At 42.4% G+C, this 17,467-nt stretch overlaps 1 protein-coding gene across 4 annotated transcripts in view; it reads right to left on the reverse strand.

Moving 5' to 3' along the window:
• The window catches only part of LOC119653747 (voltage-dependent T-type calcium channel subunit alpha-1G), a 254,747-nt gene that overhangs the window by 17,602 nt on the left and 219,678 nt on the right, over positions 1–17,467 (reverse strand). For 2 of the 4 annotated variants that reach the window (XM_038058675.1, XM_038058673.1), the window contains exons 15-18: positions 16,878–17,043; positions 7,077–7,232; positions 6,836–7,018; positions 6,586–6,777 (exon numbers count right to left, since the gene is read on the reverse strand). In XM_038058675.1, coding sequence (XP_037914603.1) covers positions 6,586–6,777; positions 6,836–7,018; positions 7,077–7,232; positions 16,878–17,043 — 697 coding nt within the window. The remainder of the gene's footprint in view (positions 1–6,585; positions 6,778–6,835; positions 7,019–7,076; positions 7,233–16,877; positions 17,044–17,467) is intronic. The other 2 variants (XM_038058676.1, XM_038058674.1) reach the window with 1 other exon arrangement.

The raw sequence follows: 17,467 nt of genomic DNA on the forward strand, positions 1-17,467 counted from the left end.
ACACAAAGCTTTAATCTGTGATATTTGTTTTGCCAAAATCATCAATCATAGGCTATTGGAACCGTTGGATACGTTTAATACAACGACCCCTATGGATCATGTTACGAAACAGAGCGATGCGAGCCTAGTCCTCACACGATCTTTTCGTAGTGGTCTTTGGAAACTGCAAAAGATGCTGAAAGAAGCATACACCGAAGGCTTAATGAACCCTCGGATAGGTGACTTAATCCAACCTCCGTTTTACTCAAAAGCTTTACCTTGGTGGCCGGGGGAGTCTTGGTTTATTCCTTTGTCGGAATATTCGTGCGACTGATTAGGAATTCTATTTTAACAATAGCAAATAGACAGTTCATGGAGAGGAAATAATACCAGGAGCATAAGAGGAAGACTAGCTACTTGCCTTCATTTAGGTAACAACGGGCGTCAAATACAGCGCTAATAACAGTGGAGTCCTGTAAGATCGAAAGCGAACTAAAGGATTTCAGCCAGGAAACCACTGCCATTAAATTGAGGGGGTACTAGCTTTAGTGCACTTATATTAAAACCGCCGGATTTGGGGTGGAACAAACAGGAAAGGATCGCTGTGGAAGCTACGGAGGAAATGGGAAGAAAGTCCGTGGGGGTCCTTCTCAAGAAGCAGTGTTAGAAACCTATGTATATTGTGAGGAAAAAGAATCGGGATTGGGAACCGTGTTACTAGACATAGCATTGACGAAGTAGTAGAGAAGAGATCGATACCCTCACGTTGTTCTCTTGCAATTGCCTAGGTATACTAAAGCCTGACAACGGACCATAGGAATGAGGGCTTGCGTTTTTTTTCCAGTACAGAACAAACTTATGAGACGTTGCCTCTCCTCAGCCCTAGAAACATCTTGACAGAAAGGGGATCGTAGATATTATTGACTCTCTTATATAGATCCAAGCAACAGCCTTGGGAGTTGACACTTAAGAATACACGCAAAGTATTCCCTGCTTGCCCTAAGAGGCTACTGAAAGGGATAGAAATTTCTTGGCTAGCAACCTGCAAATTTTGAAATTTTATTGCTATCGAAACGCCAACAACGCGTCGGAGAGGGATTGATCTCATGTCTGTGACGTTCCGCTATCGAAAACCGACTGAGATTGGTTTCTACAATGTGCGCACGGTCCTCAATAACGGTATCGAGGGTCCTCAAAATGCACTCCTTCAGGACCTCGAACGAGAATTCCAACGATATAAGCTGGATCTTTAGGGACTAAGTGAAATAAGATAAGATAAGATTCCTTCTGGGTTATATGAACGCCAAGGAGGGCTCTGATAACACCTTACTGGGACATATAATGAGCAAACACGGTCTCAGGGACCGTAATGATAATGGTGAGAGGTTTGTGGATTTTCGCAGCTTCCACTGCCTCGTCACTGGTGGCACACTTTTCGAGCAAAATGCCTGGCAAAAGGTCAGTTGGGTTTCAATCGAGTTGATACTGTAAAAACAATCAGATCGAACACTTCGCGACCAGCAGTAGATTTAGTAGTTGTCCCTTGAATCGGCCTTAAAAGGGATCAGCATCTCATGCGTTCACTACCGTGTTTCGTTCGCCACAAGTTCAACATCGACCGCTTATATAATCCAGCTGTCGCTTGACGCTACCTTACTGATCGGACGGCAGATATACTGAGTAACCCGCCTGAGAATATGGATGAGCATTGGGCTGCCATTGGAAAAGCTCTTTTCTCGGGTGATTCACGGTTGAAAGGTCACGTCCCAAAGGGGCGTCATAACATCTGGTTGACCGTGGAATCGTGGAAACGGATCGATGGAAGGGTCTATTAACCGCTGCGAGTGACAAACTCCGATACCGAGCGAAATCCCGAGAAATTCAGCGTAGTGTATGCCATGACAAGACAGAATTTTCAATTGCGCTGATCAGAGACGAAGGCTTCTCATCCACAATGAGCACCTGAAGACGTGAAAAGAACACTTCACTAAGGTTCTTAACCGTGCGCTTGTGGATGGAAGGCTAGTCGCCGTAATATACGTTCCTCCAGCCAGAAAAGAAATAATTTGGGGATGAGGGAGGCTCGACGATGTACCCTCATAATTATTTATCGCTGTACCTGCAGTTATTACAAATCTTCGAGACCTTTCCCACCGTTTTGAGTGTGCAAATTGCAGGAATGTGTGCTTCCTATCGTTTCAAAAATAATAGCTCAAGTAATCCTGAAACGCAATACAGAACATCTCGAGAGGTTGATGGACAGTAAGCAGGCTGGTTTCCGTTCCGAATTCTCTTGCATTGATCGCATCAACACCCTTCGGATCATTTTTGAACAGTGCACGGGACTTAGATTTTCGCTCGATCTGCTCTCCATCGATTTCGAGAAAGTTGTCGATACCCTGAATATGGAGTGTATTTGGAGTGCTCTACGCAGGACGTACAATTCGGAGCGACATATGATGGCGCAAAATCTAAAGGGAATTTGCGGTGGAGAGGGGAGTCCGCCATATCTTGCCACAGATATTATTTCTTCTCTTATCTTATGTCTTTTTGTCGGTGATGTTCTTGAAGCTCTCTTTTCCGGAGGATGTGAAGGAGTTCAATGAATTATGACACGTCAACTACGCTGGTGGCATCAGTTTGCTCTCCCACCGGGTCATGAATCTTGGCCAAATGACTCTAGATTTGGAAAGGGAGGCGAAAAGGGTTGGACTCGAGATAAAAACCAACAAAGCCAAGGCTCTTAGTCCGAAGGTCATCGCAATCTCCCTAGCTGCATTAATTGACGGAGCATCGAAGACGTTGATCTACGTCTGGGGGACAACTACTAAATCTAGGAAATGTTGTTTCTGCAGTTGGTGACAACGACAGTATATTGCCCGATGTATTATATTAACAACGCTACATTCGTGTTACTGTTCTCTTCGTGCTGCTATATGGGGGTAGCACATGGAAAGTGACCCCCTTGGCCAGCAACTGCCTGGGGGATACGTTGGTATGTCAAAAGAAGAACTTGTTCGGCATCCACGCCTGGCACTCGTACGCAGGATGACCGCAAGGCGGAAGATAGTGGTTAGGTCACATATTAAGGAGAGGCGACAATTGCATTGCTGGCTACGCCATGCGTTTTAATCCACTCTCCCAAAATGGCCGACGAGTGGGTCGCTTCAAGAGCATTTGGCACGGAACAGTAGAGAAAGAATGCGGCGTCTCGGGAAGTCCTGGGGGAGCTGGAGTGCATTTCAGGTAACCACAAAGGATGCTGGCTGGGTGTGGTTGATACACTTTACCCCACTAAGGAGTAAATGGCTACCATATACAGTATGCCTATATTATATACACCGCAAACGTTATATGGGCGTGAATCAAATTAAAGATGAAAACCGCCTAGTTCAGTTTTCAAAAGTCGGGTGTTTAGTGAAAAAAAGCGGTCCGGGGATCAATAAAAAGTGGGCGCAAGTTTCTCTCCCGTTAATCGGTTGTAGTGGACTCTGAATTCCTTCAATCTTAAAACAAAACTTTAAAAGGTAAGGCTTGATATCTTTTTTCAACTCTACAGGTATAATGTGAAAATCGAAATCCAGCGGATTTTACTTCCCTTCCCCAGCTGCATTGATTCTGAGAATTGTGACATCAAAACAGGGCACCATAGAGCTAATTGTACTCGGTTTCCAGAGTAGCGATTTATACCTAGCTATCACACCTGGGGATTCAACGTGGGTCCGTGTTGCGACTGCCTTTGACGAATCAAGTGATTCTTAATGTCATCCATTGTTTTATCCGAAAAGAAAAGCTAAGGTAGCTGCGCAGGGACCGCGGCTAAACTCTGGGGAATGTTTGTCGCAAGTGAACTAACAGAGATCGCAGAAATGAAAGTCTTTTTCGTTTCAGCAAAAGCAGAGAGGTATGCCAAGACCTAAAGAAAGGTGGTAAAGTTGACTCAGGCCTGCCACCTTTACGTTCAGGGGTAACTCCTCCTTCGTAGTTGACTCTGGTAAATTCGGATAATCATCATCGTTATCAACTTTAACCCTTTTATTAAAATGGCGCCCAACGTGGGTCGGGCTTGCGTTAGCCTCCAACTAAGTGAACCTTTGGAAGACAACGTATCCCAGTATAATGCTGCCCTCGTTGTAAGCAATAGCCAACTCAGATTGATCAATACATGTTCACATATCACACACATCTTCAAGTAGCACCTCTTCCTATAGCTAAATTTAGTGGCTAATAGAAATATGGGGACTTAGGCTATAGTTTCCAAGTTTGAAGGTGTCAAGCTTTTCCATCTGATGATAGAAGCGCCCAAAAACAGAAATAAAGAGGTCACACTTCGCTGGAGATGGTCTCATGGACAAGATTCTTAATAAGTAGCAGCCGCCTTTTCGCCAAATTTTAACGTACATAACTAACTAAAAGTTTCTCAAAATTTATTTTTATATTTTTCTGTGTGTGGCTGTGTGGTGGTGGAGAAGCTATAGCTTCTGAGCACACAGGCCGTGTTGGCCCTTTGTAGTCGCCACCCTCTGGAATTTCCCGGATTCGTTAACGTATCGCAGGATTTCCGTTAGTGGATGTGATGCTACTCGTCGCAACTGGAGAACATCGGCACAAAAGATTTGATGCCTGATGTGTCCATAGGCGGGGCATTCATATAGGAAATGCTCCGTGGATTCCGCTTCCTCATTACAGAAGAGACACGTATCACCTTGAATAATTCCTATTCTGAACATATGCCCAGCTAGTAAAATATGGCTCGTCAGAATGCCCACAATACTCATGCAAGTCCTCCTGCTGTTCGGCAGGATAAGTTTTGCGGTACGCATGTTCGGTTCAGGCACGATAAGTTTGGTGTGTCTTAGCATTTAGGCTCTGCCACCTGTCATCATGGGAAGCTTGTTCCCAGTTTTTGAAGACAGCCTTAGCCAATGCTACTGGTACTCCAATTTTTAGTTCCGGTCACGGTATGAGGGAGGTTGACCCCTCTTTTGCTAAAGCATCCGAGATTTCATTTTCCTCTACGCCTCAGTGACCAGGTACCCAGAGAAATTCCACCATATTGAATCTAGAGATAGAGTTCAAACGGTTTCTGCATTCCTGAATGATTTTCCAGGTGATCAAAGGACTTCTCAACGCCCTCAATGCAGCCTGATTGTCACTGCAGATTGCGATGCGCCTACCCTTCAACTTCTCGTCAATCACTCAGTTTACCACCCTTAGGATCGTATCAACTTCGTCTTGAAAAGCCGTTGCACATTGTCGAAAAGAAGAGCCCACTTCTCGTTTTTATTCAAGAGGTAGACTCCGTCTCCAGAGTCTTGTTTTGTTTTTGAGCCATCGGTGTAGAAGACTTCCGTATATCCCGCCACGCATTCCTCTGGGACTTCCCACTTCCCTCTCTCTATGCTTTAGGGTAACTTCATATCTTCTACCAAACAGATGTATGGGGACACGAGAATCGGAAGGAATTGTAAAAACTTGATTCAGTACTGCTGGGGGCAACCTTTCGTTGGTTCTTCTGTCAGATAGCGATCGATACCCAACTCAGCGCACAGCAATCTCTGTGTTATCCTAGCATGGATCCACTTAATTAATTAATTAATCATTACCACCATGCGCATGCGAAAAGGCACACAATCGAACGCCCCTTCAATGTCCACGAATACTCACAGACTCACAGGACTTCTTCACGCTGGTAAGCACGTTGGTTTTCATTAAGTGGGTGCGACCTAAATGCGTTCCCACGAATGTGACGCTCAACCAGTCTCTCCGAACCTTATAGTAAGAATGAAGTCAAGCTGATCTGTTTGAAATTCTTTGGATTAGAATAGTCATCTTTCCCAGGTTTCGGTATGAAGACTACCTTAACCTTTTGCCAAGAGGAAGGCACGTAGCTCAGAGCAAGACATTCCCGAAAAATTGTTCTTAGAGGTTGCTCTAAGTGCTCCACACCCTCCTTTAGCATTGCTGGATAGATGTAATCCATGCCAGGTGCTTTGAAATGTTCAAAGGACATTATGGCAGCTCCCACCTTTTCATAGGTAACAATCGCTTTCGCAGTGTTCCAGTTCCCTTTGCAGCACTTGCATGTTGAAGGGGTTGCAAGAACTGTCAACTCTCCCCCTCCCACTTCTTTCAGCCGTTCTCTTGGATGGTGTTCTTCCAGGAGGTTCTGCACTGACTCCAGTCTGGAGCTCGTGAAAGTACCAACTTGTTTTCTAAGAGAGTTAAACTTGGCCGACTCATCCCTTTTAAGGACTCTGCACAACCTTGAAGTTTCTCTTGCTCACAGTACGCTCTAGAGGGGTCTTATTTCATACACCTAACGAGCCTCTCATATTCACGCTGTGAGTTCCTGAAATTTAACCAGTTTTCGTTATTATTACTTTTCCAAGCAAGGTTCAGAAGTCGCCTGGTTGATTTCCTGAATTTTTGCAGTTCCCGGTTCCACCAAGGAACCATTTTGCCGCTCTGGCCTGGGGAAACAGGGCAGGCCTCTTCATAGCATTCTAAAAGTGTGCAGTTCAGAGTTTCTAATTCATCTACCAGCGCCAAAGGATCCTTAGTCCTTAGTCTTTAGTCCTTAGTTTTATATTTACAAAAACTTACTTTTTTCAATATCTTTTTGTCATCTTCATTGATTCTCGCAAAATCCCGATCGGCGCTAGTTTTATTAGCACTGCCTTGAGCCTCGGAAGTCGGGGTGAGCTCATTTATGTTATAGTCTAAATTCGGCTGCAGCAATCGTTGCTTTTGGATATTACATTTGGGTTCCGTTTTTGACTGATTTGCTTCCTCAATCTGAAATCAATTTCCGTTGTTATCAGATATGTATTGTTTGAAATATATCTACAGATACCTTTCTTAGCTCCTCCGCACTATGCCATTTGTTCTTAACGTCATAGTAACTTTCATTCGTTGACGAGGAATCCGAGCCGCTCCGCGATTCTTCGTACATAATATCACTGAAGTTTTCAACCATATTTTCCTCGCGAAGCTTTTTCACTAGCTCCCGTTGTTCACGTTCTCTCCTTTCATTTCTCTGAAAAACAGAACCAGCATTGCTTCGACCTATTTTGAAGAAACTGAAAAAGATTTACCTCTGAACTGAAACCTTCAACAAGGATAGCAACCAACAGGTTGAACAGAACATAGTTACCGAAAGTCATGAGGGCGACGAAGTACAAGGCGGCCCAATGACTGGTCTTCTCCATTCCGTTGAACAGAACTACATTCCAATCTTCTTGGGTCAGTATCTAGAAAAGTGACTCATTAATAGGTAGCCTGCGGTTCTTGGTCCATTTTCAAAACTACGATATCTACTACTCTCTTTCTAGGATATTGGTCTACGCCTTACTGGCTATATATAGTATAATATTTAGTAGATAATTATTATTAGTATTATAGTAAGTATCAAGAAAAAATAGAGTTTCTAACTCGGGAACTCTCAAACTTGCTTTATCGTGCAAAAAAGATTGTAGATAAGGAAATTGTGGTCTTGAACGCTAGAAAACTTCTCTAAGGAACCAATCTAGCAAGCAAATCTCGTAGTGGATAAAGTAATTGTGGGGAAAATTAGCCAAGTTGGATTTAAATTCTATTTGTAAATAGCTAAGAATGGAGTGGGTGAAACATTTGTACAATTATGGATTCATTTTGCGAATGCAGAAGATTGGAATTGGAAGCTACTTAGATGGTTGGATGTTGAACTTCTTTTGCATGCGGCTCTGTCTAATTGTGAGCTATCTAGAACTGACCAATTGACTGAATTCAATGTTATATTTTGGAAGATTGTTTATGTTATTTAGTCCTAAATGATATTGATTGCAAGTATGAGAGCGTATGTACGAGTATTTGCTTTGTTTACCTAGAAAATGTTTGGGAAATTATTTGAATATCTATTTGAAAAATATTGTCTTTTCCTCGAGGAAGTTTGCTTGTATTTATGTGAATTTAAATTATTTAGATTGTTTTCTTATCTTTAGGTACATAAAAGCTTTGTATCTTATAAACAGCTTACATTGAGTGTGAAGCATATTTTTGTGTAGTAGACATGTATTGGGCGAAGAAGTGATCATTATAGTCCTTTCTTGTCGTACCAATTTTTCTAATAAAATGATTTTTATATTTACAAAGGAACCTAATTGTAATCCTAGATCCAGATAAATTAACAAACTTAATTTTTCTGAAAATAACTATATATTGTTTTGTTAAGGAAGAGGATACTATCAAAAGACCACCATAAGGAGACAAACAACACCTACTAACCACTTCGGTCGATCTGCTCCCAGGGCAGAGGTGAGGCAGCATCTGATGAGTTGCCTCTGTCCTGGACGAAACCGTCGTCTATTTTTGTAAAAACTTGGGGTCTAACCCAGAACTGAGGGATCCGTGGGCAAGAAATAGTGAAAGAAAGGTTCTTTCCAATTGGTCCGCAACTAAGTGAAAAAAAATTCAGGAAATTTCAAAAACCGTTGAGGGATCTTTTTTTACAAAACGTGTAGACCATTTGACATTTTGAAGGATTGCAATGATCATTGATAAAGAATAAATAGCAGCAGAAATAGCCTCATGTGAGGTGGATTTTAAATACAGTGAGCTCATGCAGCCGATGGCATATCAGATACAACATGGATTTCCCCTTTTATATGAAGAAGGTATAAGCCACTATCAGCTCCGAAGTAATCCATAAGGCCTAGCCGATATAATCTAGATGGACGATAGGAGAATTTCACAATACTTACTCAAAGAATGGGAACGACTGGTTCGACGATGAATGTAAGTTATCTGCATAACGAGTAATGTTGCATTCTCAAAGGATGCGGGCACGCGCAAAGACTTATCATGAACTATGGCGAGTGGAGAAGTGACTTCACAGACGGAAAAAAAAGCTTGGGAGAACCAACAGGTCTGTCAACTCGAAAAGTATAAGGAGCAAGCGCACCAGGCGCGGAAGTTTTACCAATAAGTCAGCAAGATGAAACCTTATACACCTGGATGCTCATCCTGCCGAGACAAAGAAGGAAATCTGATTTTCGACAGAATGGGCATATTGGAGCGATTGGTTGAGTACTTTGATGAACTACTGAACAACCAGAACATCGGCAAGTTGGAGATTCCGCTAAATGAAGACGGCGGAAAAATACTACCTCCACCAAGTATAAAAGAAACAATCCGTGTAATTCATCGGCTTAAAAATCATAACTCGCCAGGAGCCGATGGAATTACAGCCGAATTTGTTAAATATGAAGGCGACCAGTTACACCAAGTGCGCAAGGTATGGGACAGCGGATCAATGCTTGACGAGTGGCAAAGAGGCATTATCTGTCTCATATATCAAAAAGGAGATATCACACAGTGCAGCAATTATATAGGTATCACGTTGCTGAGTACCATTTATAAGATACTCTCCGCTATCTTGCTAGGCCGGATAGCCCAAAACATCATTGGTCCATACGAAAGAGGCTTCACTCCAGGCAAATCAGCAATAGATCAGATTTTGTCTCTGCGGCAAGCGATGGAAAAACTGCTGTAATGTGGACACCAGTTGCACCATCTTTTCATCGACTTTATGATAGCCTAGCCAGGGTAAAACTGTGCTGGGCCATGAGAGAATTCGATATCCCGACGAAATTGATAAGGCTGACTAGGCTGACCCTGTCCAATATGCGAGGCCAGATAAAAGTAGCAGGATCACTTTCAAGACCATTCGACTTCAACAACGATCTACGACCAGGGGATGCTCTATCACGCGTCCTCTTTAACCTGGCCCTGGAGAAAGTGATCCGTGATGCTGAGATAAATGCAAGGGATATGACATTCTTTAAAGCCATCCAACTACTGGCCTATGCTGACGATATCGACATCATGGGAAGAACGACCTGAGACGTACAAACTGCCTTCATCCAGATCAAGTAGGCGGCGCCAGATCTTGGGCTACTCATCAATGAAGGCAAGACAAAGTATATGATGGCAACGTCAGCACCAAAAGCCAACCAATGAACAAATCAACAACATCAAACCGCACTTCTCAAACGGGAAGAATAAGGTCGAAAATCACAACCGATAACAGCTACGATGATGAAATCCGCGCACGGTTGTTGTCAGTCAACAGAGCCTATTTCAGCTTACAAAGACTGTTTTGCTGGAAACGTCTCACCATAGGATCAAAGCTCTTAATGTACAAGACAATGATCTTGCCAGTCTTCATGTATTCCTCGGAGACTTGGGTTTTTAACAAGAAAAATTGCGAACTCTTGACTCTTCGAGAGAAGAATCCTCCGAAAAATGTTTGCCCCTACATGAGGATGGACGATTCCGTAGCCTACATAACGGCGAAATCTATGCGCGATACCATGACCGTCCGGTTGTGGATAAAATCCGGCTCAACAGATCGCGGTGAGCGGGTCATTTCATCCGTATGAAGGAGGATCCAGCCTGGAAAGTCTATAAGGGCAATATCTATGGTGGAAAGAGAAGACAAGGCAGACTCTGCCTGAGGTGGAGCGATGGCGTAAGTAAGGACGCCAGACAGCTTTTAGGAATATCGAATTGGGGGCCCTCGGCGCAAAACTGATGTGCCTGGAATCCCTTATTAAGGCAGGCCTAGACCGGATACCGGTTGTTGCACCGTTGATGATGATGAGGTTGTCGGCCTCCAGTGAATATGTAGTTCCAGATCATACGTTTACCCGTTCCCAATATTGGTGCACCTGGTTTGTTACCAAGTTGTCGAAGCTTTGATGCATATTCGAAAAGGGTTGTTTGATCTGGTATGAGTTGACCAAATAAGAGAGAAGAATGGGGAAATGAGGAAAATTTCAAAAACGCGTCTCTAGTAAGATGGAACCACAAGTCATTTGGTGGTAGTCAAGTGAACTTACCTCTACACTATTGGGGTTCTTCTTGATATAGCAAGCAATGAAACAAAACGAAGCGAGACGTGGCTTTGAGTGCTTCAAAGTATTTGGGACAGCAAGAGAGTGGCTTATTTAAAAGTTTACCGTCTTCAGGTACCAACACAAATTTCTGCCAATTCCGCAAGGATAAAATTTCCTCTGCAATGCATACTTCGTACAAGTTAGTCAACGCTTCCCGCGAGCTTGAGAGTCTTATTAGGTTTGCTTGTCAGGAGGCGTTCTTGTCCCATATGCTACTGCAAATACCTAATGGCTTTTTCTGATTACTCCGGTTGCTAAGAATGTCTCCCAAATCTCTAATGGCAATGACAATGAGCTGTTTAGTGCACGTATTCCTCATATCGTTTCCTTTGGAGACCTCCCAAAAACTTATATTCATCTTTGAGCAGACTTCTTTCAAGAGTTTCTCTCATTTCACTATACAACTAACTTGAAGTTTCCTTAAGTTTCCTCTTACCATCCTATCAGTTTTACTTGCTGTCATTTGGACAATTATTCGTTTCGATGACGACCCCAATGAATGCTAGCCTACTGTCCCACCAGTAATTAAGTTTTCTGGTGAGGAATGGGTACCATATTGATCTCATTGTTCTGCTCTCCTTCAACGGATACTCGATTTAACCGCTAAAAGCTTACTAGTCCATGGTTCCACAGCTTCACGGTATCTCTATTTTGGGCCTTGCAGGTTCTCTTAGTTGGAATAAAATTACGTGGCGGAAGCTGTGGGGAAGTCCTCATTAAAGCAAAAAGATATGAATGCTCCTGCGCAGCGCTTATTTATTTAATTATTTATTAAACGGACAAGAAACAGAATAACAAAATTCAATTACATATCACCCTCAGAAGGGGGGAAAAAGCAAAGATCGTAGTTTACACTTAACACTAAAGTGCGAAAAGGAGTCCACGGGACTAAGCTGCGGTGCATTATAACTGCGACATAGTCTCGGGAAAGGGGAGTGGAAATAGACGTTCGAACTCCGCGAAGAGCACACCGAAAATGTCAGGGTTATGCGTACTGTATGACGGGTTACGAAGAACGATATCAGCAGAGGCGGAGCATTCCATTAAGCCGGTAGGGAGTTTGAAGAGGGTGCAAAGATCGAGGAAGATTCTACATTGTTGGCGGTAAGGGAGACGAAAGGTACGGAGCCGGGCGGGATAGTCAATATGGGGAGGTTCATCCTAAAGAAGAGTGAGCGAGTGAATTTGCGCTGTATCTTCTGTAGAGCAAGATAATCACAATTACGGAAGGGGGCCAAATCACGGAACAATACTTCTTACGAGGGAGTTAAAAAGAATTATAGAGGATTGGACCGAGGTGAAATCAAAATCAAAAAAAAAATCACGGTTGATGATATCGAACTAGTGGCTATCAACACGGAGTTTATCGTTGAAGGTTACACCCAGGTCGAGGATAGAGTTCGGATAGGACAGAGAGCAACCACCAAAAGAGTAAGAGAAAGGGGTGGCAATAACTGTCAGCCCAGTCTGGATCAAACTCGTTGGATAGTAAAATGAGGAGCCCCCTCCTCGTCAGACGCCAAGGTTCACAAATTCTACTGAATCGTTCATCCTCATGTAGTGGCCAAACAGTCTTCGGAAGATTCTTCTCTCGAATGCGAGGAAGACATGAGGACTGGCAAGATCATAGTCTTGCACAGTAAGAGCTTTGGTGGAGATAGTTGTTTAGTTTTTGATACTAACGTTGCCACCATATATTTCGTTTTGCCTTCATTGATATGTAGCCCAAGGTTTCACGTCACCTACTCGATCTGAGTTAGGTCAGTTTGTCAATGAATGCGCAAAGCCATGAATGAGTGGAATAGGGTGTTGGTCGGGAATCGTCTGAGCATTCAGACATATTCTTCTCAAAGCCTCCATTAGCCGTTTGGCTTAGGGACCGTACAAATACCCTGTTCCATGAGATCTTCGAATTGTTCTTTGCAAGAGCTAGCTGCTGGGGCGGTAGGGGACATATCTTTGAGAAGATCAGGGAGCCGGTAGTGTTGATTAGCCAGCTGGGAAAAATTACTTTCAGTAGTAGGGGTGCGAAAACAATGGACGTTTGCGGAGGTGGAAATTTTTCTTAATGACTTTAAAGAGGTTACGAGGTCTATTAAGGCTTTATTCTGCAGATCCATCAACAGCGCATAGTGACATAGATAGTCTGCGTCTAAAATGGGGATGCCACGAAAACGTTCGGCACAATCCGAGACTCACGTCTACTTGTCTGTAGCCGTAAGTGCGGATGGGAGAGGAATTCGCTCACCCAGTCGCAAGTTTTGCGGTATTAAGGTGTTTGGACGTGGTATGGAGCGAACCGACATCTTTTCGCCCAGGTCGATCAGAAAGCAGCGTTTGCTCAGAGGGTCGAAAATTATAAGACGACGTGGTACTGCGCGTGGTACTGACGTCGACCGTTATTGCGATCGAGATTTACCTATCGAACGCAAATTAGCTACAGTCGCCGTCAGTTTGGAGACTGCGTCCGCAAGTGTGATCACCACTGATCTAAGGTCTTCGACCTCCCGACGCGTGTCTCTAGCCACTTCCGCGAGCACAGGACGCGCGTACACCTCGTGGGGGACAGCACATCTAGCGATTTCAAGATTGCGCGGGTACTCTCCGGGAGCCGCTGCCACCAGAGCCTCATATCTAAAACCACGTGGCGTGGGGGTACGGTCGCCCAGCGTCAGTTCGATCAGCGATCAGCGAGTGATTCAGCTTAGCTTCCTCTCTCACTGACAGTCGACCGGCAAAAGGAGCAGCTCATACTCCTTTTGCCGGTCGTAGGAGACATCTTCCAACACGTCCGCGAATAACGCGATGGTCTCTTCGTCGTCCGTTGTGACGTCTGCGAGCGCAAATTGCCCTTTCATTTGGCGGAGCCACCCCAACGAATTGCCAAAAGGGGGCACCCTGACTGCCACCGGAGATTCAGAAAGAAGAAAAGAAAGGATTGTAATCACCCTACGACAATGCAACAAAAACCATCGCAGCCACCCAGAAAACGATCCGAGTGGGGATCCCTGCTTTCGACGTGATCAAAGCGTCATAAAACGCAGATCATTAACAAATATTTACTCCACAATTGTATTAAGTGCATATTTTTATATATAAATATTTGCAAACAAAAATAAGCAACAAAGTACAGTCATTGCCAGAGCCGGTGGCTCTTGTCTCCGCTGTGCCGCCACATCAGGTATACGGTGACAACAACAACAAAAAAGTTAAAGATTAATTTTTGAAATATTTGAAAATTAGAGTTTCAGGAAGTTTAAAAGGTGAAAGAGTTTTGTGAATAAAATAGTGAAAAGAAAATTAAAATGATCACTTATATTTCAAAGGAAGGCAATGTCTGGATGGGATTGGGAAATTGAAAAGAGGATAATGGACAACTAAGAGAGGACAAATAGTGGAAAACGAAAAAAATAATGGGTATCAGCAAATAAATCTCTGGTTAGTTCGTCACAGGGCAAAGTGGACGAAATTATGGATTTGATGCGGAGCCGTGGACACTTGTAGTACCCAAGGGTTCTGGCCGGGAACGGGATTTGATTCGTCTTTTTCGGGATTAATTTGATCAAATAATGCATTCTACAGTGTGCAATTGCCTTGAAGTTCGCCGCATTATTGAATGCGTTCGAGCAAATTGATCGTGACATAGGGGAATAATCCGCCGAATCCGTCAGCGTTACTGCGTATGTTGCTGGTCAGGTTTAGCGGGACCGGCTGATCGAAGGACGGCTGATGGGCAGAGATCATTTTAGACTTAGATTTTTAACTTGCAAGAAATGAGTGTAAGTCGACAGTTGTGCTGTTCTTTGTGCCGACAAACGAAAAGCAGGATTTTGACCGCGAGAAATCACACTTGGAATTGAAGCAAGTGGATCGAAATGGCGAGATATCATTGATAGGTTGTCATTTCGGGCACATTTTTTTGTTTCTATTTCATAATTATCTCGTATTTCTTTTAGATAACTTCACGACATATTGGTGGGATTCGGTGAACATTGTCCGGATGGATGGAAAACGCTAAAATTCGGTAAAAGCAGATATTTACTTCGGATTGCTAAGCAGCATTTAGGTCATCATCCTTTGTGACGTTGAGCTTTCTGATTTCTGGGGGTATTACAATTGGAAGGAGAATGGGAGTTTGTCGCAACGGAGTCACGATTCCGAAGAAATACTATTTTCGAACTACTTGCCCGGACTGTCTCATTGGCCGGCTGTAGATATTGTATTAATTATTGAAACGACTTCGAACTCACTCAATAACTTGGGAATCTTATCGCTCGGTACGGTAATTGAGTAGCGCGTGTATGCACAGAATTTCAAGAAAATTAAGGAATTTTCTTTGGTATTGTGACCGCAGTGCTCAGTGAACGTCAGTTCTCGTTGTTCATCAGAACAATGACCGCGTTTCCCCGCAGTGTTTGTTATTTTTCCCCCGGGGAATTCACACGAAAACCAATCTTTTTACAACCCAGGCCTTGAATTTGCGCCAATATTGAATCAGTATCGTCCATCCTGCCAATTTCGGTCCGGTACATCGTTAGAATAAACCGAGAAATTACCTGATATAATAAATTTTTACTTTGCCTAACTTCTATTCTTATCTGTAGAAATAAACATAAATGTCAACACCCCTTTTATTTTTATTATTCATTTTATATTTATATTATAATTTTTTAATTTTCTTATTTTAACTTATTTATTCATTTAATTTTATTATTTATTATTCATTTTCAAGTTATTATCTTTATGTTTATTATTTAAATTCCATTCAATTAAATTCATTTAAATAATAATTTACCATTTTACCATTTACCATTTTACCATTTATTTATTTATTTATTATTTATATTTTTTAATGGATTTCTCTTTTAAGAATTGACCATTCCATTTTCTCTTCTTGTTGCTTCTTTGAATTTACATATATTTTATTTGCATTATCGATGGTTGTAATGGCATTAGCATTTCAAAACTTTTGCTTGAATACTTCCTTTTTTCTCGTCCTCCTTGTGAATGTCGTGAAAGAGAGGGAACCTCAGGGGCCGTGCCTCATTGATCCCCTCCTCCCTCGATCGCGACACTCCTCTTTTTGTTCGAGGATTAGTTCGCGTTCTGGTTTAAATCCTTAAGCCATCGCGAATTCCCTTGTTCGTTTGTTTATTTTTAGACTCACGTATCGGTATGTAAAGATGACACGTGAGGGATCGAAGCGCTCAAAGAACCCCCCAGATTCCCGAGCCTGGCTAGCAGAGAGGTGTGGAAGAACCGAGCATTTTGATAGAGCTTCAGTACTTGCGATCAGACCTTCACGGTTACTTAGCCAATTTCTTGTAGGTCTTGGGATAGCTCTTCGCTCTAGGTCGTCTTCGGCCGCTCAGGATAGTTGTTTGACCACCCTCATTCACCATAGTTCATTACACACTACAGAACTTTATTTTGATTTATTAAGTCAAGGGCCCAATTAAGTGTGAACTCATTGACCTTCGTTATTCCTCCCACTCCTTCCCTTTATTTCCAGTGAAGAAAACTAGGACCTGCTTCTTCCGTTAAGGTATTAATCAAGACCTTTAACGTGATAGCTGTCAATCGGTATAAAGCTTTTATACTTACTATAAAAGATACTTATAATGATCACTTCTTCGCTGAAATATATAATAAATGAAAAGGACATATAGAAAGAAACACGGAAGAATAAATAGAAAAATATTACACCCTCCCAGACAGCTGATAGTTGTGAACCAAAAACATGTAGACTTCATAGTATTCATAGTATTATAATAAGGGTGAGTATAAAATATCAAAAAGATGGTCATGGACCAGTTACCAGCTGCATAGAATACAAAATTAAATGGAAACAAATACACAGACTTCGGGGGGTAGTAAAGTAAATGATATACAATAAATGAAATATATCCTTTTTGTATGTATAAATCTCTTTTCAATGCTATTCGTTTAATTCTTGCTTACTTGAAAAACTGTTACTGTGGCCCATAAAATGTTGTTGAAGTGTTTACGATCACATTCACATTGTGGGTGTTTGCTGATAATCTCGGGGCAAGTACATTCCCTTTCTTGCCCGGATTCGTCCATAAATTTACAAAACTTACCGCCAAATAGGTACATGCCAAGAATGCTATATATTTTTGGGTAGGTATATATATATAATGCAATAGTTTTTATATATATTTATGTTAGTATGTAATGCAATAAAAAAGTTATAATGTATCTTGAAAAGAAAATGAAACGTAACTGAATAATTACATATGGATCATTTATGAACGTAAAATGTATCTTTTTACAAATGAACATGGTGACAGTAATAAAGCCCCTGAGGCGTCGCAAGGGTTCAGTCCTCAGTTTATGGATGTAGGTTTGCGTTTGTGGCCAGCGAAGCGGTGCTAAATTTTTGAGTTCATGTCTGTAGACTCGGAAGCTAAGGGTAAAGTAAGAGGATATGGAAAACGCAAAGGAGCAGGGCCTGACAGGCCCCCATTCGAAAATTGAAGTTAAGCTAGATTTAATTTAATTTAACTTTTCCGGCGAATGGTTTGGTGGAA

Source organism: Hermetia illucens, chromosome 4, assembly GCF_905115235.1.
Source record: "Hermetia illucens chromosome 4, iHerIll2.2.curated.20191125, whole genome shotgun sequence".
NCBI lineage: Eukaryota > Metazoa > Arthropoda > Insecta > Diptera > Stratiomyidae > Hermetia > Hermetia illucens.